At 40.9% G+C, this 23,890-nt stretch overlaps 1 protein-coding gene and 1 pseudogene across 2 annotated transcripts; both read right to left on the reverse strand.

Annotated features, from left to right (window-relative positions):
* On the reverse strand, positions 1-14,902 carry LOC143851666 (thioredoxin-like fold domain-containing protein MRL7L, chloroplastic; annotated as a pseudogene). The gene is made up of 5 exons (XR_013236444.1): positions 14,667-14,902; positions 13,933-14,537; positions 1,052-1,132; positions 781-892; positions 1-350 (listed from the first exon to the last, which is right to left on the reverse strand). The product of XR_013236444.1 is annotated as a thioredoxin-like fold domain-containing protein MRL7L, chloroplastic (transcript).
* A 2,326-nt stretch (positions 14,903-17,228) lies between these two features.
* LOC143849957 (thioredoxin-like fold domain-containing protein MRL7L, chloroplastic) lies at positions 17,229-23,521 on the reverse strand. Its single transcript, XM_077359275.1, has 6 exons — positions 23,362-23,521; positions 22,831-23,009; positions 22,099-22,700; positions 18,173-18,254; positions 17,901-18,012; positions 17,229-17,456 (listed from the first exon to the last, which is right to left on the reverse strand). The coding sequence occupies exons 2-6, from the start codon at positions 23,005-23,007 to the stop codon at positions 17,329-17,331; spliced, it is 1,101 nt and encodes a 366-aa protein (XP_077215390.1). The 5' UTR covers positions 23,008-23,009; positions 23,362-23,521; the 3' UTR covers positions 17,229-17,328.
* Between the last annotated feature and the right edge of the window lie 369 nt (positions 23,522-23,890).

Here is a 23,890-nt window from a genome sequence, read left to right on the forward strand (position 1 = left end):
TACGTGGGAACAAGGGTTACTAGACGAGGTTCATGAATACACATAACTGCACCATGGCTTGACTCAATTCTTAACTTGCTTGAGTATGATGTACAGACAGATCATACAACTTTTCCATGCGATACCAAAACTGGAAACGTTTAATTTTAGTTAATTTTGATCTGCATACAACAACAATTCCATTGACCCAAAGGAACAAAAAACTGATTGACTGAACATTTCATGCTCTTGTAATGGAGGGGGGGTTGCTTCTTCTCTGTCTCCAACTTTCTTAATTAAGCATGATGGCCGGAATGCTCCGTAGTAGAAGAAAGCCATTATCTTCGATAACTCGTCTGCTGTGCGAACCACTAAACATGAAAGGTGATACAGCTTCAGTAAAATCACAATGTGGAATAAAGGCATGGGTGCAAATATAAGCATACTTTAAAACACTCGGGGCATGTTTGGCAACCATGAAAAAAAATTCCATGGAATATTAGTGGGGTCATTTGTAAGAGATTGATGGAGAGAGACGGACAAGACGATGGGAGTGAGGGAAGCATGAAAAGCTGTTGAAAAACAGGAAAAAAAAAACCCAATTTGAAGTAGGGTACTATTTTTCACAGTTTTATATAGATTTCTCACGTCCTGTCCATGATCTCTCCACTTGTTCCTCATCAATTTTCTTGCCTCCCTCAGCTCATCTTTACAGTTGAACCCACGAATATTCTATGGAATAATTTTTCATGGTTGTCAAACAAGCCATTGTATATTCAATTTGCAGTCATGGGTGCATACCTTTCTCGCAATATAAGATCTTTCCTGCTTTAGTGAAGATAAGTTCAGGGAAGACTGAAACTCCGAGCGCAGATACCAAATCATCCTCAACAACAGCATCAACAGCAACACACTGGTTTATATGGAGTTGTTATGTTAGAAAGTAAACATGTTCACATGGATATACAATATATACTAATACTTTTATTATATACTAATACTTTCATGCTGTCTTTGTAGTAGCTGAATGTCTGTGAACACACAAACATCAAATATTATGAAAATGGCTAACTCTTGGGGATGGCAATCTAGAGAGTCCCAGAATATCTGCACTGCTTTCTATTCTTCCCGTAGTTTTTCATTTTCCCGCGGCCTGCAAATAGAAGTGGGTGTTGAATATTTAGTAGAAAACAAACCGTTTCGCGTTCCAACCATCTACATCATCTAGTTAACTTTCACGTCATTACTAAGAGGCAGACCAGATCAAGAGATGTGGAATCGAACTCTTTGGGTAGACCTAAAAATTATTTGCACATAATCTTATATAGTCTTAGGGGCATATAATCTTCCATGCAAATAATGGTTTAAACTTGTATATCTTAGCCAAGGGACTCTAAAGTGGCCCCTTTTAATGAGAAAGAATTTAGTAAAAAGCAACCCAATGACCAAAATTAAATATACAAGAGAATCAGAGAAGCATAACAAAAAGGACCCACGACTGAAACTAAACACTCTCAAGGTAGTAAGTGATCCAATAGCTGAATCTAAAGTGGCCTTCATGTCCCGTTTGCAAATAAAATTATTTCCAAATAAGGAGCGATTGTAGTGGAATGCAAAGAGGCCCGAAATCAATGTGATTTAAGCATTTCAAACACATCATTTATCAGGCATTAAGAAGAGCAAAAAGACTGAAAATGTAACTTTCATCCTCCCTTTGGTTAGACCCTACTGACAGTCGATAACAGTATACAAGCTAAATTGCTTAAAACAACTAATTCATAAGGGGCCTCTTAGGATGCCACCAAAGTTATTAACCATATAATTTCTAAACATATCATAACCATGTTTTGATAATGTCAAGCTAAAAAGACTTAAAACTACTAGTCCACTACAACGACGGCCGTAAAACTACATTGTTTCACAATCTGTCAAAGGCAATTACAATTCCCCAAACTCACCCTGTTTTACATTGTTTTACATTATTTCACCATCTGTCAAACTACATTGTTTCACCAAGATGGATGGCTCCTCCCACTGGATGGTTTAAATTGAATTTTGATGGGAGTTCTTCTGGAAATCCTGGACCGGCGGGTATTGGCGGAGTCCTTCGTAATGAGTTGGGGGACGAGATTATGTCCTTTTCCGGTCCAATCGGAGTTAGCGATGCAAATTCTGCGGAGGCCATAGCACTATTATTTGGACTTAGATGGTATGCGGCTAACAATATGGGACCTCTCATTGTGGAGGGTGACTCGTCTAATGCTTTGGCCTGGGCTGCAAATAGGTCTTCTGGACCATGGCGTATTTCTTGTGTCCCTGATGAGATTCGCCTCTTCTTCTTTTTTAAAGGTAACGGAAAATTTTATTGCCCACAAAATGAGATTACATGACGGGGACAAGGTGTCCCAGGGACAATACATGCAATCAAAAGCAAACAGAAAAAGTACCATCCAATGCCGGTGGGAACAGTCCCTCCACAATACATGGCGTCAGAAGATTAACGCCATGTTTCGCCAAACCGTCGGCCATCGAATTCGCAGTACGCCTCTTGTGCTTCAATTGAGGTTTGACCAACCGCACAATGTCTCCGATCTCGTCAATTTTGGGAGCTAGTCTCCAGGGACCGCAACAACAATTTGATGCCCACGCTATGGTAATCAAGGAATCCCCCTCGACAATGAGTGGTCCCAGATTCTGATTGGCGAACCATTTGAGCCCGAAAAGGAGTGCCGTCACTTCCGCTTCGTTGGCCTCACATTCCCCGGCCGGACTGGAGAAAGATGCAATAATGGTGCTGTTATGATCACGAAACACCCCACCGAAACCCACTCTTCCCGGGTTCCTGATCGAACAGCCATCGAAATTTAATTTTACCCACCCTACCGGCGGCGGTTCGCATTGCGGAGACTCCCGATTGCGATGCCTTTTCTCCAAACCTACGGATAACCAATTGCGCAATATAGCGGTCACCGGATACGGGATCCCCATCTTCGACGCAGCCCATCTGATTATGGATAACTTTACGTCCAGTGCAATGTACGACGAAGCCCAACGCTTACCATTAAAAATGCGGTTATTTCTTTCATTCCAGATATGCCATGTTACCGCATAAGGAATCGACATCCAAAAGGTTTTTCCAATACACCCATTGAATGCTACTGTCCAGTTCAATAAAATCCAATCGATCTTCTTTTGAAATACCCAAGACATCCCAAAGCTTCATAATGTATCCATCCAGATGTTGTAGGAGAAAGGGCATTGAATGAGTAAATGATCAATGGTTTCCTCATCACAGTTACAGAACGCACAGCAACTTGCCCCGGACGAATTTATGCACCTGTGGGCCACCATCCATCCGAACGCCGTAATCGGAGGAGGGGCAACATTTCACCAAATGCTTGCCCGGCGAGAAACGGGTTTATTTCCCTCGTTCAATTGCCTAAAAAAGGATTTCACGGAAAAGCCTCCATCCCGATTGGGCATCCATACCCATTTGTCATCTTCGTAGGGCGAAGCGTAGGAAGACGATAGGAATTTCATTAGATTGCTGAAAAGAATGACTTCCCCATCCTTTCGGTTGCGCCCGAGTCTAATATCCCAAAAATTCTGATCCACCGACAGCCCTCTCTGTAGAACATCCGCCACTCTTGCATCCGGTTCCGCCACGATCTGGAACAGATCCGGATATTGTGCAGATAGCGGCTTTGTTCCCAGCCATAGGTGAAGCCAAAATCTTACATCGGACCCCTTCCCAACCCTGAATCTTACATTGGGAATGAATAGATTTTTAGTCGAACAGATAGATCTCCATGCACCCGATCCCCGGCTCGTCGAGGGACTATTTCCCATCCATTCCCCCCAATCAGTACAATATTTATCTGCAATAATGCGATGCCAGAGTGCGTTTTTTCTCAGTGCCAAACCTCCAGAACCACTGTCCGAGAAGGGTCAGATTGCGTTTTCTTATTTTCCCGATTCCGATACCTCCACGTCACTTGGATTTACATACATATTTCCAATTAAGAAGGTGTTTCGTTCTTTTTCCTTCATCCAATCCAAACCCTCCCATAAGAAATCCCTCTGCAGTTTCTCAATACGATTCGACGTTGAAACCGGTATTTTAAATAGAGACATGTAGTATACCGGAATATTGGCCAAGGCCGCTTTGACCAACATGATTCTCCCCCCGCATGACAGATACCTTTTTTTCCACGAGGCAAGCTTTCGTTCGATTCGTTCCACTATCGGATCCCAGAGGGCAGCCCTTGGCACACCGTAGCCCAAAGGTAGACCAAGATATCGGATTGGTGAAGTTACCTTTCTGCACCCCAGAACAGATGCAGCCCAATCAACCCTCCCCTCCTCTTCATTGATACCAGTAATAACTGTCTTGGCTAGATTTACCTTCAAGCCAGATATAATCTCGAACCACCATAGGATGCGTTTTAAATGTCTGATTTGTTGATCGCCCTCGCTCAACAGAATCACCGTGTCATCAGCAAACTGCAAATGGGTAATGGGATCGGAGGCACGACTAGGTTTAATTCCGGAGATATACCCACACTCGGCTGCCTTGGAAATAATAGAGCTCAACGCCTCAGCAACAACAATGAACAGGTAGGGAGACAATGGGTCCCCATGTCTAATACCGCGAGAGCTTCTGAAGAAACCTTCGGGGGAGCCACTGATTAGAATTGAGAAGACAGCCGTTGATAGGCATGCCTTAATCCAACGCCTCCATTTCTGTCCGAAGCCCATTCGCCTCATAATGTAGTCAAGAACAGACCACTCAACGTGGTCATAAGCCTTCTCGAGATCCACCTTGATGATATAACCATGGTCACCCCCCCTATTCATGGAATCTATTATTTCATTAGCAATAAGAATCCCATCCAAGATTTGCATGTCTTTGACAAAGGCCGCCTGATACTTTGATATGACCTCCCCCATAACAGAACTCATTCTGCGAGCTAGGACCTTCGCCAGCAATTTATAGGCACTATTTACCAGGCTAATAGGACGGTAATCTCCAAGCTCCACTACCCCATTCCTTTTTGGTATGAGTGTAATAAAGGTTGAGTTGGCCTCAGAGTTGATGATACCCCGTTCGTGGAACTCATTGAAAAAGCCAAGAACTTCGAGTTTAATAGTGTCCCAAAACTTTAGGTAGAAGGCCGATCCTAGGCCAGGAGCCTTATCCTTTTTTAGAGAAAAGAGGGCCGCCTCGATCTCCTCCAGTGAGAAAGCTCTTTCTAGCCATTCCGCTTTCTCAGCTGAGAGCGTATGGAAGTGTAGACCTTCAAATCTTGGTCTCCAGAAATGCTTCCTGGAGTAAAGATCTTTATAGAAGTCCAAAATAGAGCCACTGATGATAATACAGTCTTCAATTCAAGAGATCTTGTTTGCATCATCAGACCAAAACTATGCCATCAACACTGTACGGCCAATTCAAGAGCCGATGAACTGGCAAAGGTGGGGACTAGCTTGTCGGAGACCATTATCTCACATGTTGGCATGGATGGAAATTTCGGAGATTAACTGATCATATTTTGCTTTGGCTTATTATTGATCAGTATCTCTTGTAATCCTTGTAATTTGTTAGAGGGACCTCTTGTCCCAGTCTTTGTAATTACTGGATTATTGGAATAAATCTTTGTTATCTTTCAAAAAAAGAAGTCAAAACTATAAAAAATTTCTCCTTCACCAGCCTTTCGAGAGATGCAAGTTGATTAAAACCACCATCAGTCTTAATGAGACGTAAAACCTTAGAGGAGAACTCACCCTGTTTTACACTTCAATTGTCTGCTGAGAGTTTATGGGGAATTGTAATTGCCTTTGACAGATGGTGAAACAATGTAAAACAAGATGAGTTTACCCAATAATCAAAACATGGTCGAGCGGATATCAGTAGGCAAGATTATATGCAAATTAACATTTAGAAGTAAAGAGAAAGGCCCTAAGACGCTTTAAGAACATCTGTATTTTAAAATTCTTGTCTTTCAGCACTTTTAATTGCGTTAGAAAGAGAAATAGCTGAAAGTAGACACACAGAAGCAGATTCATTAACAAGTGATTCTATCTCAACAAGCCATCATTTTCCATTGCCGTTTTTTCTTCTGGTAGGGAACTCATGCATCATTAAATCTTACAATTCATAATTGATGTTTTTTGTTTCAGTTTAAGACTCGTAGAAACGATTGGGAGCTCAACTCGGTCCCCATACGACGAAAGAATAGAGCAATTTTTGGGTATAGGTATCGAAATTAATTTCAACTTGTGAAATTGAAGAAAGGAAATATGGGCAAAAAAATAAACAGGGACAAATCATGTCTGTTTGGATTTAATGTAGATCAGATGATTATGGACATGTTTGTCACCATTGATTTTAAATTCGAGGTCCTTCCGATAAAACACCTTGGCCTCGTTCTAAAAGATGGAGGGCTTAGCCCTCATAATTGGGACCCAGTGGTTGAAAGAATTGATCCCAAACTTGAATCATGGAAGAGTAAGTACTTGTCAATGTCAGCCGGAATGACTATGCTAAAAGCCTCACCCTCAACGTCCCCATGTATTTCTTATCCATGCACAAGATCCCCCCTTCTGTTGCAGATATGATTGAAGAAATCACGGTGGAATGAGGATCTGGCATTTAGGTGGGTTCATCTGATAAATTAGAAACAAGTTTGCTAACCCAAGATAGACAGTGGTTTGGGGGTAAAGAATGTATCAGAACACAAAACTAAGCTTTGATAGTCAAATGATGCTAAAGACTATTTAATGCTGGAGGCAAATTATGGACTAAGGCTGTATATGCTAAATATCAAAAGTAGGAACAATGCATTCATCTTGGTGAGTGCACGAAAGAGGTTGATCAATATGGAATACACGGATGTTTGAATTCTCTACCCTCACTTCAAAAGTACCCTTTTGAGTAGTGAATGAAGCTAACATAAATTTTTGGTTGGACAAATGGTGTGGCACTCCATTGGCATCAGTATTCCCAAATCTTTTTGCTAAGGAGTTGAACTCTATAGCACTCAATTTTTATTAAATGACTGTATCAGGGCTCAGGAAAGTAATCACCTTATCCCAAGGGAAGGACATCCTTAAGGGCCTTAAGAGGAATTCATTCTCCTTGCTGAAAATCTTAGGGACCTTTACTTATTGCCAGGTGATTACAATGATGAACTTATCTGGAAAATTGATCAGGGGGGTATTCTCAGTAACCTCCCCAGATTTCCCAATACCTGGTGCTCCTTGGTTTCTCCTTGAGCGACTGTCATTTTGTGGTGTGTGCTTCATGAGAAAATCCTAACCAGGGACCAACTAATAAAGATAAACCTAAGTGACGCGCAACTTTGTGTTCATTGAAATCCCCTACTCACATATTTATTTATTGCCATTGATCATCTCAGATACAGTCTTTTCCTAGGTTATATGGTGTCTATCCTGGCCTATATGTTTCATCTGTTGGTACCTTATGGGTGTAGTGGAGAAGGGCGGTTGGTAACAGTAAGGCCACACTGTCTCATAGAAGGCTTCAAAATCTAATTTATTTTCAAGAATCACCCTCCAAGATAAAACTCATAACTGAATATCTATTTATGTCAGATATTTTCTCCAAACTAGGCCTCCTAGTATGTGGTTCGTCCCAATGTTGGATGAATCAAATTCAATTTTGATGGGAACGACATAGTTGCTGATTCTATTGACTCTAATGTCTGTGTGGCTGGCTTTGGGGGAATATTCAGACTCTAAAGGGGAAAACTTATTATCCTTTGAAGGTCCTTGCGGTGATGAGGATGCACTGGTGGCCAAAGTGACAAGAGTGTGGAATGGCGTTATAAACTTATCCTTGAGGCCAACAATCATAAGATGTGGATCAAAGGCAATTCCCTTTGTTAGAATAAGCTTATGTAGCCTAAGGGCATTATAGTCTTTTCATATTCTTCTCATAATAAATATATATGTGTGTGTTAGGGCAAGACGGCTAACACACAACATTTCATTCTCAAATCTCTCTATTAACATGGTATCAAAGCCCTAGGGTTCCTCGATGCCCTAGGGACCTCCATTGAAGACCTCTTGTCTTCCTCCATTGAAGTCCATGGCCATGCCCTCCTTCTTCTTTTTTTCTTTCTTTCTCCTCCTCTTTTTCTCTGTACAAAACCCAACCTCTTCCCTGGTTGCCCCCCTGGAAAACCCAACCTCTTCCCTAGTTGCCCCCCTTGGAAAACCCAACCTCTTACCTTCTTTGCCCTGTGCGCCCCCCCTAAAAACCCAGGTTGCCCCCCTGAACGCCCCCTGGAAAACCCAGGTTGCCCCCTGTGCGCCACCCCTACGCGCCCCCTGAAAAACCTAACCTCTTCCCTGTTTGCCCTGTGCCCCCTGGAATCCCAGGTTGCCCCCTCTGCACGCCCCCTTGCGTGCTCTCCCTTCTTCTTTTTAACATCTTTCCCCATCTTCTTTGACCTATAAGGGTAGCGTTCTTCTCTTCTAGCCGTCAGGTGTTCCTGCCCTACAACTTCCCGTTACATTTCTCAGCTTTTTTGTCGCGGCTCCGTTTTGTTACATTTTTCTTTGATTCCTACTTGAAGACTTAAGCTTTGTCTCTATGTTTCATTGTAGTTCCACAAGTATGAGGCTTCATGCTTGTTCTTTCGGGATCCTTCCGGCAGATGTTTGTGGTTTTTCCTTTTGATTGTTTATCTCCGTGGTGATTTGCTTGCCTATATTTGGCTGCCCTTTTCTGTGGGTGTCTGTGATTGTTGTGGTGTGTCTTGTCTGGTCTGCTTCACCGAAATCCCATTTGAGTTTTGGTATTTACTATGGCCTTGTCATCAGCATCTTCCTCCGGTTCATTTCCGGTATCGGTGACCTCTATGACATCCATTAAATTGAATGGTGCTAATTACCCTGCCTAGAGTCGTTCTGTTCACCTCTATCTGCGAGGTCAGGGCAAGTTACGTTTCCTCACAACGGATCCTCCGAATCCGAAAGATGCAGTATGATAAGTGGAGTCAGGAGGATGCCCAGCTCCAGTCTCTTCTCTGTCAGAGTATGGAACCAAAGATTGCGAGCCACATGCTATTTCTGGATACATTACGGGCAGTCTGGTTGCGTACTGAGACACTCTATTCCGGCAACAACAATCTCACGCGGATTACTAATGTTTACAGTGACTTCTTTCGTATCTCGCGTGGAGATAAGACCGTCGCTGAGTACTATTCGGATTTTGTTGGTCTTTGTGAGCAAATTGATATTTATCATCCACCGTCCACCAACTTTAAGGTCTTGGCTCAACAGAAGAATGAGCTCCGTACTACTCGGTTTTTGAATGGCTTAGGGCCTGAGTTTGTCCCTCTTCGGCAGCAGATCCTTCGGTTAGGCACGCTCCCATCTTTGGAAGAGATCTTTTCTCGCGTTCAATGCGCTCTACGTATCGATCCGGTTATCTGAGTTGCTGGTGACCAGTCCGCCTTTGCTGCCCAGTCTGGTTCCTTTCGGAGCACTCGTGGTAGGGGTCATGGTCGCGGACAGGGCCATGGCTTTGACCGAGATTCAGGGGGAGGCCGTACTTATGGGGGTCGTGGCTCACGTTATTGCAGTCATTGTGACATGGAGGGTCACACTATTGATTTCTGTTACGATCTCCATCCCGAGCTGCGTCCCGCTCGAGCCGCCCACTTCGCTTCTGAGACACCTGCTGCACCTGTTCCTGCTACCTCAGACACCATGGTCGTCTCTCGGACTGAGTATGAGTCACTTTTGCGCCTACAGGAGAAAGGGAAATAACCGGCTGCTCAACTTGCCACAGAAGGTAGCAACCCATCTTGCTCTCTTGCTCTCTTAGTCACTCTGCTTCCTGGCTCATTGATTCTGGTGCCTCTCATCATATGACCGGTAACAGTACACTTCTTAGTTCCTTTACTTCTTGTGCTCCTACTAAGATGGTCACCTTGGCCAATGGGACTCGATGTCCTATTTCAGGCACTGGGACTGTTACAGCCACCTCCCACTTATCCTTATCATTTGTACTCTGTGTTCCTACTTTTCCCTGCAATCTTCTTTATGTTAGTCAGCTTACTAATCGCCTTAATTGTTCAGTAACATTCTTTCCATCTTATTGTGTTTTTCAGGACCTTGCGATTGGGAAGAAGATTGGCTCGGGGCATGAGACAGATGGCCTATACTACCTGGATGATGCTATCACTCCGACGGTGTTTAGTACCTCAGCAAATACCTTTATGTGGCACTGCCGGCTCGGTCATCCTTCTCCTGAGCGTCTGCAGCGTTCTTCAGTTGTTTCTGGTGTTATTAGTCCTTTTCATTGTGAGTCATGTCAGTATGGAAAACACCATCGTGTTTCCTACCCGTCTCGTTCTGTTAGTCGTGTTAGTAGTCCTTTTGAGTTAGTGCATTCTGATGTTTGGGGTCCATGTCGTACTCCTATGTTTGGTGGGAAGTACTTTGTTATTTTTGTTGATGATTTTTCCATAATGACCTGGCATTATATAATAAAGGATCGTTCTGAGGTATTTTCTACATTTTGTTTATTTTATGCTGAAATTACAAATCAATACTCATGTTCCCTTAAATGTTTACGTACTGATAATGCACGTGAGTATTTTTCTGATTGGCACGGTTTTCAGGAGTTTCTCTCTAGTCGTGGAATTATTCATCAGTCGTCTTGTGCCCACATTTCACAACAGAATGGTGTTGCCGAGCAGAAAATACGGTATCTTGTATATATAGCTCGCACCATTCTGTATCAGATGCATGTTCTCAAATCTTTTTGGGTTGACGCTATGCTTACAGCCTGCTTTCTGGCTAATCGTCTACCCTCTGCAATTCTTAGCAATTGGTCCCTTTTTCGGTGTTACGCCCTTCTGGGGATCCGTTTCCGTTACCTCCCAAGGTGTTTGGGTGTGTTTGCTTTGTTCAGGATCTCACTCCAAGACTTGATAAATTGGCCACAAGGGCAATCAAAGTGTGTTTTCCTGGGTTATTCACGAACCCAGAAGGGTTATTGATGCTACAGTCCTCAGCTTCGCCGCAAATTTATCAGTGTTGATGTCTCCTTTTTTTAGGATACTCCCTACTTTCCTGCTTCCTCTTCTTTACCGGTATCTCCTCCTCCGTTGCCGTTGTCGGTTCCGGTTCCAAGTGCCATCGGATCCGGTTCAGCGTCCCTTCCAAGTATATACTTGCAAGCGTTCTACTACTTCAGTTGAGCCTTCATGTCCTGTCATCTCTTCTCAGCAAGCAGGTCTTTCTTTATCCTCATCCTCTGATGATGCTGCTCAGGTTGATGATTCTCTTGATGCCCCCATTGCGAGCCATACTCGTTCTCGTACCACTCATCACCCTATTTCTGATGCGGTAAGTTATGCTCGGTTATCTCCTTCGTATACCGCATTTCTATCATCTTTGTCATCGATTTCTATTCCTCGCTCTGCTCGAGAGGCTATGCTTGATTCGGGATGGCGGGCAGCTATGGAGGCTGAGATGGATGCTTTGGCCAAAAATCAGACATGGCAGTTGGCTTCCCTTCCTCCTGGTGCTCAGGCAGTCAGATGTAAGTGGGTGTTCACCGTCAAATACTTACCTGATGGCTCTGTTGAGAGGTTAAAAGCCCGTCTTGTTGCAAAGGGCTTTACTCAGACTTATGGGATTGATTATGTTGAGACATTGGCAAAGATTCCGTCCATCCGTGTATTGATTTCTTTGGCCGTGAATCAATCTTGGCTACTATATCAGTTGGATATCAAGAAAGCGTTCCTCCATGGTGATTTGCAGGATGAGGTGTATATGGAGCAACCGCCAGGGTTTGTTGCTCAGGGGGAGTTACAGCATACCGTCTGTAAGTTTAGAAAGGCGATTTATGGTCTTAAACAGTCTCCTCGTGCTTGGTTTGGGAGATTTAGTGAGGCCATCCTACAATTTGGTATGTAACAATGTGCTGCAGACCATTCTGTGTTCAACTCTCGAAGCAAGGATGGACTAATTCTCCTGGTTGTATATGTTGATGACATTGTTATTACAGGGAATGACAAAGCAGGAATACAACGCCTCAAAGATTTCCTTCAGAATGAATTCAGCACAAAAGCCTTGGTGTTCTGAGATACTTTTTAGGCATTGAAATGGCACATTCACAAAGGGGGCTATCTTTGTCCCAAATGACGTATGCTCTTGATATTTTGGAAGAAATAGGTCTTCTGGGGGCAAAACCTTCACAGACTCCTATGAATATGAATGTCAAGCTTTCACCTGATCAGGGGGAGCCACTAGACGATCTTGGTAGATACAGACGGTTAGTAGGACGGTTGATCTATCTCACAGTCACTCGTCCGGATATTGCATATGATGTTGGTGTGGTTAGCCAGTATATGAGTGCGCCTCGGACATCACATTGGTCAGCTGTGATTCAGATAGTGAAGTATCTGAAGAAAGCTCCCGGGAAAAGTCTTCTCTTCCGGAAGCATAATCATTTGAGAATTGAGGGATACTCTGATGCAGACTGGGCCGGATCTCCTGCTGACCGGCGATCTACTAATGGCTATTGTACCTTCATAGGTGGAAATCTAGTATCTTGGAAGAGTAAGAAGCAGGACGTTGTGTCTCGATCCAGTGCAGAAGCAGAATACAGGGCCATGGCTTACACCAGCTGTGAATTAATTTGGCTACGATCGTTTATGTCAGAGATTGGATTCTCATACTCCTCACCTGCGTCCCTCTACTGTGACAACAAGTCAGCCATTCACATAGCTATGAATCCGGTATTTCATGAACGAACTAAGCATATAGAAGTGGATTGTCACTTTATTCGTCACAGGATTCAGACAGGCGAAATTCAAACCGAGTTCACTCGAACGAATGATCAGATTGCAGACATGTTTACCAAGTCGTTGAATGGAGTTCGATTGAGTGATTTATGTAACAAGCTGGGCATGTATGACATTCATACTTCAGCTTGAGGGGGAGTGTTAGAATATGCTTATGTAGCCTAAGGGCATTATAATCTTTTCATATTCTTCTCATAATAAATATATATGTGTGTGTTAGGGCAAGACGGCTAACACACAACATTTCATTCTCAAATCTCTCTGTTAACACCATTCATTGGCTTAGTGGGGACGGAATCCTCTCTCCCTGACGGTTCACCATAAAAAAGTGAGAGATATCCCATCCAATTTGGAGTGTTGTTTCTCTCACATCCATCGCAAAGAAAATAGTCAGGCAAATCGTTTAGCCAATTTTGGTGTGATTGTGTGGCACAAGATGCTGAATTTGCAAACTTTTGGTTGTTTGAGTCTTTTAGTGTAATGCATGGGCACTATTCTTAACCTCATTTTTGTTTTTAGTTATAAAATACTTGTTCAAATAACTGAAGAAAGGAAAAGTGAAATTGCAATTAACTCATTAAGATTTAACTTCTTCCCTATGTCGTATTAGTATAGATGCTCTCTCATTTCTTGTTACATAGAAATGCAGTTCAGTTACTAAGATTAACTTTTTTTAAAGATTTACTAAGAAGATTAACGTATTCCCTGTGTCTTATCAGTATGGATGCTCTATCTTCTTTATTACTGCATAGAAATGTCAGTGCTATAAGTTGACAATAACTCAATGTAGATTTTTTCATAAACATTCGCTATACTATATTTAGGCCCCTATTCGTTCAAGATTATGACAACCAATTGTGAGTGCCAAAACTACTATTGGACTCAAGATCGCGTTTAGATTTGAGTCCAATAATCTGTTTAGCACTGTCAATCTGTTGTCATAACCTTAAACGAACAGGGCCTTAATATTTTCAATTGAAATAAATGGTTTACGATTTTATGCTACTATATTTGGCCATCTTACAATTTCACAAACATTGGATTAGCATTTGGAAATATAAGAAACCTGGCAGCAAAGAAAATGAAGCAGCAATGAATGAGAGCTGACCTCTTATAATGATTATGAACAAGAATGATCAGTGGGCTGATGTCCTTAAACACCATCTCCTCCCATTCTCCAGTGGTGATATCTTTGATTGGGCGAATGTAGTCATCATCTTGCCAAACCATTTCCTTATCGCTGTCATAACTGTCATCGTCGTCCTTCCTTACATTCTTGATCGTAATTTTATTGAAGAACTGAGACAAGTTAAATCCTCAGCCATCCTCATCTTCAGGCCAATTGAGATCTTCTTCATCAGCAACGAGAGGATAATCCGCTAAAAGCTTCTCCATCCTTTTTCTCTTCTCAATAGGGTCATCCTCTTCTTCAACATCTGGGTTCATATCGATCACCTCTCTGATTTTCCTCCTTAATTCATTTCTCTCTTCATCCGTCATGAGCAAGGGACCATCATCATCATCATCATCATTGTTATTGGTTTTTCCTCTTATATTATCATTGGATTCATGGTTTCCCTCGCAGTCATTGTTGTTAGTTTCGTGTTTTATATTTGATTTGTGTTTGCGGGTATCCCCTTCCTCTCCTTTTCCATCATCAAACACAACTTTCTCAACACCTTCAGAAGCATTCAGTTCTGTACTGCTCATTTTCTGACAATTAATCCGAAAACAGTAAACATTATCTTCCACTACATTCATAGATTTAGAAAATTATACAACCAAACAATTAACCTACAATTCGTAGATTTTTTTTCTTAAAAAAGGAATTAAGAAGCACACCAGCTTAGGGAACTTCCAACCAAAACCACCTGTCCTCGAGGAAATCTGCAAACTTCCCTTGCCTTTGAACAGAGGAAAACCAGCCATAGAAGAGAGAACTTGGAATTTGCTCTCCTCTTTCACAAGCGACATGAAGTACAGTTAAACCTCAACGGATGACGCAGCGCCAATTCCACGCAATGGAAAATATAGATCCTCATTTTGTTCAAATTTTTGGCCAAACTAAAAGAGGATAGCAATTTAAAAAAAAAAATAACTGTAAAAAAATTAAAGCAATAATCATGCAACCTTGGTCTATTTGGTAGAAATGTTGTTCTTTAACCAAATAGTCCAAGGATCAAACAATGGGTGGTGCCCTTGAGAAAAAGAACTGTAGCAATACTCAACTGCCACTTTAAAAGTTGATTATCAACTTACATAATTCTAAACATTGAAATTAGAAAAAAAAACACCAGAAATGTTACCTATTAAAGAAGCACTGATAAACCCAGAAAATAAAGAAATTGGTTGTACGACCCACGGCCCGTGTCATACCGGACCGGGACAACAACCTCATATGATCCCTTTTTAACTGATTTTGTCATGTCGCGTCGCTTGTTGTGCCGCCTTCCAAAACCCACAGCCCGGAATGGCCCACGTCTTCTTGCCGTGCTGCCCAGGCCGCAGGCCGGCACAGCCCAATTGCCACCTTGAATATGAACCCAACGGGTTCAACCCAATTTTGGCTCATGTTTGGTTGGGAAAAGTCTTCCCAACCCGATTTTAATTTGGGTTGGGTTAGGGTTGAGGCCTTGGCAACCTGACCCGACCCGAACCTGACCTCCGTCTCCGTCCTCGGGTTTTATCATGATTTACTTAGGGTTATCTTTTTTTTTCTTGTTTTTCCTATTTGGCCCCAGATGAACACGAACTATACCCGACTTCTCCGTAGATGAACCCAACCCAACTCAACCCGACTAGATTTGTTTGGAAGACTTCGGCCCGCGGGCCAGACACGGCATGGCGCGGCCCGTCGTGCCGTGCTTAACCTCAACCTTATTCGTACCGGCATGGCACGGCCAGTGGGCAATTCGTGTCATGCCGTGCCTGGCCCACGGGCCATGTTGGGCCGAGAAGTATGCCGGCATGGCCCATTTGCCACCTTAAGTTTGAGTTAAGCCCAACCCAAGTTGCACCCCAGTCCAACCTTGAGTTCGGGTTGAACCCGACCCAAGTTGTGCCCCATTGGCAAATAAAATTCACTTTAAAAAAGGGTAGTGTTAAATCGACCCCCAACTACTTAAATAGACCCCCTATTTGTCGGGGTCGATTTATCACTCCCCAAAAACAAATAATCTTATTTGCAAATGGGGATCAATTTTTATTGAACCCTAAATCACCCGAGTCAAAATCGCATCACTCGTCCGTGTCACGAATTTTAAGATCAACCAACCGAGTTGAATGGGTCAAGCTTAGAAGGTGATATTTTAATTTCAGACAAAAATGTGATATTCTAGTGTATTTCCTGAGCAGAAAGGGGGTTCTTAGGGTTTAGGGTTTTATGGAAGTTATAGAATCCAATTGTGAAAAATACAAATAGAAATAGCATCCACTTTAACTTAAAATTTCAGGTGAGAATCCTTGAGAATAACTCTACTTTATTAAATGTTTTCATTTGATTTTTTCATTATGATTGTAGTTTTGCTAAATTTTATTTTTCTGTGTCGAGATTTCAAGTTTTTTGAAAATAATATCTCACAAGTACTCCATTTTGCATACGGTTGCAAAATTCAGACTAGGACGAGAAATGTGTAAAAAATTGCGTGGAAATTTCCAATGGGTGTGCTATTTTGTGTCACCCCCACTTCAAATTTCACTTTTCTAATTGCTTCTAAACGTTACAATTCTAATTATTCACCTCTTTTTTTTTCTCTCTTATTTTTTTCCCACTTTATCAGCAGTATTTTCTGTTGAATTTCCTAGATAAGGGGTGACTCATTGATTAGTAAGGAGAACAACCAACTTCTTTATTTTCTGGGTTTATCAGTGTTTTTTTTAATAAGTAACATTTCTGGTGTTTTTTTTTTCTAATTTTAATGTTTAGAATTCCCTAAGTTGATAATCAGCTTTTAAAGTGGGAGCAAAGTATTGCAACAGTTCTTTTTTCTCAAGGGCACCACCCATTGTTTGATCCTATGACCATTTGGTTAAAGAACAACATTTCTACCAAATAGACCAAGGTTGCATGGTTATTGCTTTAATTTTTTTTTAACAGTTCTTTTAAATTGCTATCCTCTCTTAGTTTGGCCAAAAATTTGAACAAAACAAGGATCTATATTGTCCATTGCGTAGAAATGGCGCTGTGTCATCCGCTGAGGTTTGACTGTACTTCCATGTCGCTTTTGAAAGAGGGGAGCAAATTCCAAGTCCTCTCTTCTATGACTAGTTTTCCTCTGTTCAAAGGCAAGAGGAAAACAGGGTTACTAGGCGAGGTTCATGAATACACATAACTGCACCATGGCTTGACTCAATTGTTAACTTGCTTGAATATGATGTACAGACAGATCATAAAACTTTTCCATATGATACCAAAACTGGAAACATTTAATTTAGTTAATTGTGTTCTGTATACAACAACAATTCCATTGACCCAAGGGAACAAAAAACTGATTGACTGAACATTTCATGCTCTTGTAATGGAGGGGATTGCTTCTTCTCTGTCTCCAACTTTCTTAATTAAGCATGATGGCCGGAATGCTCCATAGTAGAAGAAAGCCATTATCTTTGATAACTCGTCTGCTCTGCGAACCACTAGACATGACAGGTGATACAGCTTCAGTAAAATCACAATGGGGAATGAAGGCAGGGATGCAAATATAAGCACACTTGAAAACACTTGGGGCATGTTTGGCAACCATGAAAAAAAATTCCATGGAATACTAGAGGGGCCATTTGTAAGAGATGGGTGGAGAGAGGGCCAAGACGATGGGATTGAGGGAAGCATGAAAAGCTCTTGAAAGACAGGGAACACCCCCCCCCCCCCCCCCCCCCTTCATTTGCAGCAGCGTACTATTTTTCACAGTTTTATATGGATTTCTCATGTCCTGTCCATGATCTCTCCACCTGTTCCTCATCAATTTTCTCGCCTCCCTCAGCTCATCTTTTACAGTTGAACCAGCGAATATTCTATGGAATAATTTTTCATGGTTGTCAAACAAGCCCTTTTATATTCAATTTGCAGTCATGGTTGCATACCTTTCTCGCGATATAAGATCTTTCCTGCTTTAGTGAAGATAAGTTCAGGGAAGACTGAAACTCCGAGCGCAGATACCAAATCATCCTCAACAACAGCATCAACAGCAACACACTGATTTATATGGAGTTGTTATGTTAGAAAAGTAAACATGTTCACATTGATATAAAATATATACTAATACTTTCTTTCTATACTAATACTTTCATGTTGTCTTTGTAGTAGCTGAATGCATGTTAACACAGAAACATCAAATGTTATGAAAATGGCTTACTCTTGGGGATGGCAATCTAGAGTCCCAGAATATTTGCACTGCTTTCTCTAATTCTTCCCGCAGTTTTTCATTTTCCCGCGGCCTGCAAATAGAAGTGGGTGTTGAATATTAAGTACAAAACAAACCGTTTCGCATTCCAACCATCTACATCGTCTAGTTAACTTTCATGTTATTACTAAGAGGCAGACCGGATCAAGAGATGTGGAATCTAAGGACCTCTTTGGGTAGACCTAAAAATTATTTGCACATAATCTTATACAGTCATAGGGGAATATAATCTTACATGCAAATAATGGTTATTATACTTGTATGTCTTAGCTAAAGGACTCTAAAGTGGCCCTTTTTTAATGACAAATAATTTAGTAAAAAACAACCCAATGACCGAAATATACAAGAGAATCAGAGAAGCATAACAAAAAGGACCCACCACTGAAACTAAACACTCTCAAGGTAGTAAGTGATCCAATAGCAGAATCCAAGTGGCCTTCATGTCCCGTTTGCAAATAAACTTATTTCCAAATAAGGAGCGATTGTAGTGGAATGCAAAGAGGCCCCAAATCAATGTGATTTAAGCATTTCACACCATTTCATCAGCATTAAGAAGAGCAAAAAGACAGAAAATGTAACTTTCGTCTTCCCTTTGGTTAGACCCAACCGACAGTCGATAACAGTGTACAAGCTAAATTGCTTAAAACAATTAATTCATTAGGGGCCTCTTAGGACGCCACCAAAATTAGTAACCATATCATTTCTAAACATATCATAAGCATGTTTTGAAAATGTCAAGCTAAAAAGATTTTAAACTACGACAACGACAGCCAAAAACGTTCTGTTGCCGCTGAAAAATCAAAAGTATAAAAAATCTTCTCCTTCACCAACCTTTTGAGAGATGCAAGTTGATTTAAACTCCCATCAGTCTTAATGAGAGGTAAAACCGTAGAGGAGAACTCACCCTGTTTTACACTTCAATTGTCTGCTGAGAGTTTATGGGGAATTGTAATAGCCTTTGACAGATGGTGAAACAATGTAAAACAAGGTGAGTTTACCCAATTATCAAAACATGGTCGAGCGGGTATCAGTAGGCAAGATTATATGCAAATTAACATTTAGAAGTAAACAGAAAGGCCCTAAGACGCTCTAAGAACATCTGTGTTTTAATTTACATGTCAAAAAAAAAAAAACATCTGTGTTTTAAAATTCTTGTCTGTCAGCACTTTTAATTGCGTTAGAAAGAGAAATAGCTGAAAGTAGACACACGAAGCAGATTCATTCACAAGTGATTCTACCTCAACAAGCCATCATTTTCCATTGCTGTTTTTTCTTCTGGCAGAGAACTCATGTATCATGAAATCTTACAATTCGTAATTGATGTTTTATGTTTCAGTTTAAGACTCGTAGAAATGATTGGGAGCTCAACTTGGTCCCCATACGATGAAAGAATAGAGCAAGTTTTGGGTAAAGGTATAGAAATTAATTTCTACTTGTGAAATTGAAGAAAGGAAATATAGGCGAAAAAGAAAACAGGGGCAAATCATGTCTGCTTGGCTTTAATGTAGATCAGATGATTATGGACATGTTTGTCATCATTGATTTTAAATTCGAGGTCCTTCTGATTAAACACCTTGGCCTCATTCTAAAAGAGGGAGGGCTTAGCCCTCATAATTGGGACGCAGTGGTTGAAAGAATTGATCCCGAACTTGAATCATGGAAGGGTAAGTACTTGTCTATGTCAGCCAGAATGACTATGCTAAAAGCCTCACCCACTGAACGTCCCCACGTATTTCTTATCCATGCACAAGATCCCCGCTTCTGTTGCAGATATGATTGAAGAAATCAATAGAGACTTTATGTGGAACGAGGATCTGACATTTAGGTGGGTTCATCTAATAAATTAGAAAAACGTTTGCCAACCCTAGATAGATATTGGGTTGGGGATAAAGAATGTATCAGAACACAAAACTAAGCTTTGATAGTCCAAAGGATGGTAGAGACTATTTAACGCTGGAGGCGAATTATGGACTAAGGTTGTATATGCTAGATATCAAAGGTAGGAACAATGCATTCATCTTGGTGAGTGCACGAGTGAAGGTTGATCAATATGGAATACATGGATGTTTGAATTCCCTACCTTCACTTCAAAAGTTCCCTTTTGAGAAGGGAATGAAGCTAACATAAATTTTTGGTTGGACAAATGGTGTGGCACCCCATTGGCATCAGTATTCCCAAATCTTTTTGCTAAGGAGTTGAACTCTAGAGCACTCAATTTTTATTCAATGGATATATATCAGGGCCACGAAAACTAATCACCTAATCCTACGGGAAGGGGCATCCTTAAGGGCCTTAAGAGGAATTCATTGTCCTTGCTGAAAATCTTAGGGAACTTTATTTATCGCCAGGTGATTACAATGATGAACTTATCTGGAAAATTTATCAGGGGGGTATTCTCATTAACCTCCCCAGAATCCCCAATACCTGGTGCTCCTTGGTTTTTCTCCTTGAGCAACAGTCTTTTTGTGTTGTGTGCTTCATGAGAAAATCCTAACCAGGGACCAACTAATCAAGAAAAACCTAAGTGACTCGCAACTTTGCGTTCTGCGATTTCACATTGAAATCCCTACTCAACTATTTATTTATTGTCATTGATCATCTCAGATACAGTCTTTTCCTAGGTTATATGGTGTCTATCCTGGCCTAGATGTTTCATCGGTTGGTATCTTATGGGTGTAGTGGAGAAGGGCGGTTGGTAACCAAAAGGCCACACTGTCTCAGAGCAGGCATCAAAATCTATTTGGATATCTTCAAGTATCACCCTCCAAGATAAAACTCATAATTGGAAATCTATTTGTGTAGGATATTTTCTCCAAACTAGGCCTCCTAATATGTGGTTCCTCCCAATGTTGGATGAATCAAATTCAATTTTGATGGGAACAATAGAGTTGCTCATTCTGTTGACTCTATTGTCTGTATGGCTGGGTTTGGGGGAATATTCAGACTCTAAAGGGGAAAACTTATTATCCTTTGAAGGTCCTTGCGGTTATGAGGATGCAGTGGTGGCCAAAGAGACAGGAGTGCGGAATGGTGTTATAAATTTATTCTTGAGTCCGACATTCATAAGATGTGGATCAAAGGCAATTCCCTTAACACCATTCATTGGCTTGGTAGAAAGGAATCCTCTCTCCCTGAGGGTTTATGATTCACTATAAGCAAGTGAGAGATATCCCATCCAAGTTGGAGTGTTGTTTCTCTCACATCCATCGCAAAGAAAATAGTCAGGCAGATCGTTTAGCCAATTTTGGTGTGATTGTGTGGCACAAGATGCTGAATTTGTAAACTTTTGGTTGTTTGAGTCTTTTGGTGTGATGCATGAGCGCTATTCTTAACCTCATTTTTGTTTTTAGTTATAAAATACTCGTTTTTCAAAAAATTGAAGAAAGGAAAAGTGAAATTGCAGTTAACTTTCTAAGATTTAACTTATTGCCTATGACGGATTAGTATGGATGCTCTCGCATTTATTGTTATATAGAAATGCAGTTAACATACTAAGATTGACTTTTCTTTTTAAGATTTACTATGAAGATTAACATATTCCCCGTGTCGTATTAGTATGGATGTTCTATCTTGTTTCACTACACTATATTTAAGCCCTGTTCGATCAAAATTATGGCAACCGATTGTGAGTGCCAAAACTATTATTGGGCTCAAAATCACGTTTAAATTTGAGTCCAATAATCGGTTTAGCACTGTCAATCTGTTGTCATAATCTTAAACGAACAGCGCCTTAATATTTTCAATTGAAATAAATGGTTTACGATTTTATGCTACTATATTTGGCCATCGTACAATTTCACAAACAAGTTGGATTAGCATTTGGAAATATAAGAAACCTGACAGCAAAAAAAATGAAACAGCAATGAATGAGAGCTGACCTCTTATAACGATTATGAACAAGAATGATCAGTGGGCTGATGTCCTTAAACACCGTCTCCTCCCATTCTCCAGTGGTGATATCTTTGATCGGGCGAATGTAGTCATCATCTTGCCAAACCATTTCCTTATCGCTGTCATAACTGTCATCGTCGTCCTTCCTTACATTCTTGATCGTAATTTTGTTGAAAAACTGAGACAAGTTAAATCCCCAGCCATCCTCATCTTCAGGCCAATTGGGATCTTCTTCATCAACAACGAGAGGATAATCCGCTAAAAGCTTCTCCATCTTTTTTCTCTTCTCAATAGGGTCATCCTCTTCTTCAACATCTGGGTTCATATCGATCACCTCTCTGATTTTCCTCCTTAATTCATTTCTCTCTTCATCCGTCATGAGCAAGGGACCATCATCATCATCATCATTGTTATTGGTTTTTCCTCTTATATTATCATTGGATTCATGGTTTCCCTCGCCGTCATTGTTGTTAGTTTCGTCTTTTATATTTGATTTGTGTTTGCGGGTATCTCCTTCCTCTTCTTTTCCATCATCAAACACAACTTTCTCAACAGCTTCAGAAGCATTCAGTTTTGTACTGCTCATTTTCTGACAATTAATCCGAAACCAGTAAAAATTATCTTCCACTACATTCATAGATTTAGCAAATTATACAACCAAACAATTAACCTACAATTCGTAGATTTTTTTTTTCTTAAAAAGGAATTAGGAAGCATACCAGCTTAGGGAACTTCGAAAGCATCCAACCAAAACCACTTGTCGTTGAAGAAATCTTTAAAGTTCTCTGGTTTTTTATCAGAGGAAAACCAGTCATAGAAGAAAGGACTTGGAATTTGCTCTCCTCTTTCACGAGGGACGTAGAACACCCAAACCTCAGTGGATAACACAGCGCCATTTCTACACAGTAGAAAATTAAAAAGAACTGAAGCAATACCCATTTCCCACTTTAAAAGCTGATTATCAAAGAGAATTTTAAACAGATGAAAGACACTAGAGAAATTGGTGGGGGCGAATTTATATAAAATACAGCAGATAGTGGAAAAATTAAGGAAAAATAGATGAAAGAAAGTAGAGAAATCCCAGCAACCGTCTGCAAAATACATGTCAGAGATTTTCTTCACAAAAAAACTCAAAGTCTCAACAAGAATCACCACGAAATAATAGGCAAAAAAAAAAAAAAAAGGCAAACAAATATCATAATAAAAAACAAATGAAAACATTAAAAGTAGTTATCCGCAAGGATTCTGACCTGAAATTTGCAGTCGAAGTCTGCTATTTTTATTTCACAATTGGATGCTATTCAAGCTCAAAATTTCGTCATAAAACCATAAACCCCTAAAACCCCCTCTCTGCTCAGGAAATTTGCTAGGGACCAATATCATTCCCCGAGAAATTTTACATTTGTAAGCTATCTAATAAATGGGATTTGCTAGGGAACATGGCAGAAAGGCATTTCAAGGCTAGCTGTTGCATGTGAGAGCAGCCACCTCGGATGAATTAAATGAATAAGCCAAAATCTGCTGAAAAGTGAGTCTGTGTGGCTGCTCTCACATGCAACAGCCCAGTCGCAAAATACCTACTGTGATTGTCCCTAGGAAATCCCCTAATAAATAAAGAAAATTTAAATTTATAAGATCTTTCATAGGTGTAAAGAAAAATTTTAGGGCAGTGATAAATCAACCCCCAAATATCTTAAATCGACCGATATGTCTCTTTCTCTCTATTCTATTCTGGGTTAGATATATGGGGAAAGTGATTGTGAGCGGCCCCTCATATAA

Source organism: Tasmannia lanceolata, unplaced genomic scaffold (assembly GCF_043159265.1).
Source record: "Tasmannia lanceolata isolate RefF3 unplaced genomic scaffold, GAP_Taslan_0.1 ptg000018l, whole genome shotgun sequence".
NCBI lineage: Eukaryota > Viridiplantae > Streptophyta > Magnoliopsida > Canellales > Winteraceae > Tasmannia > Tasmannia lanceolata.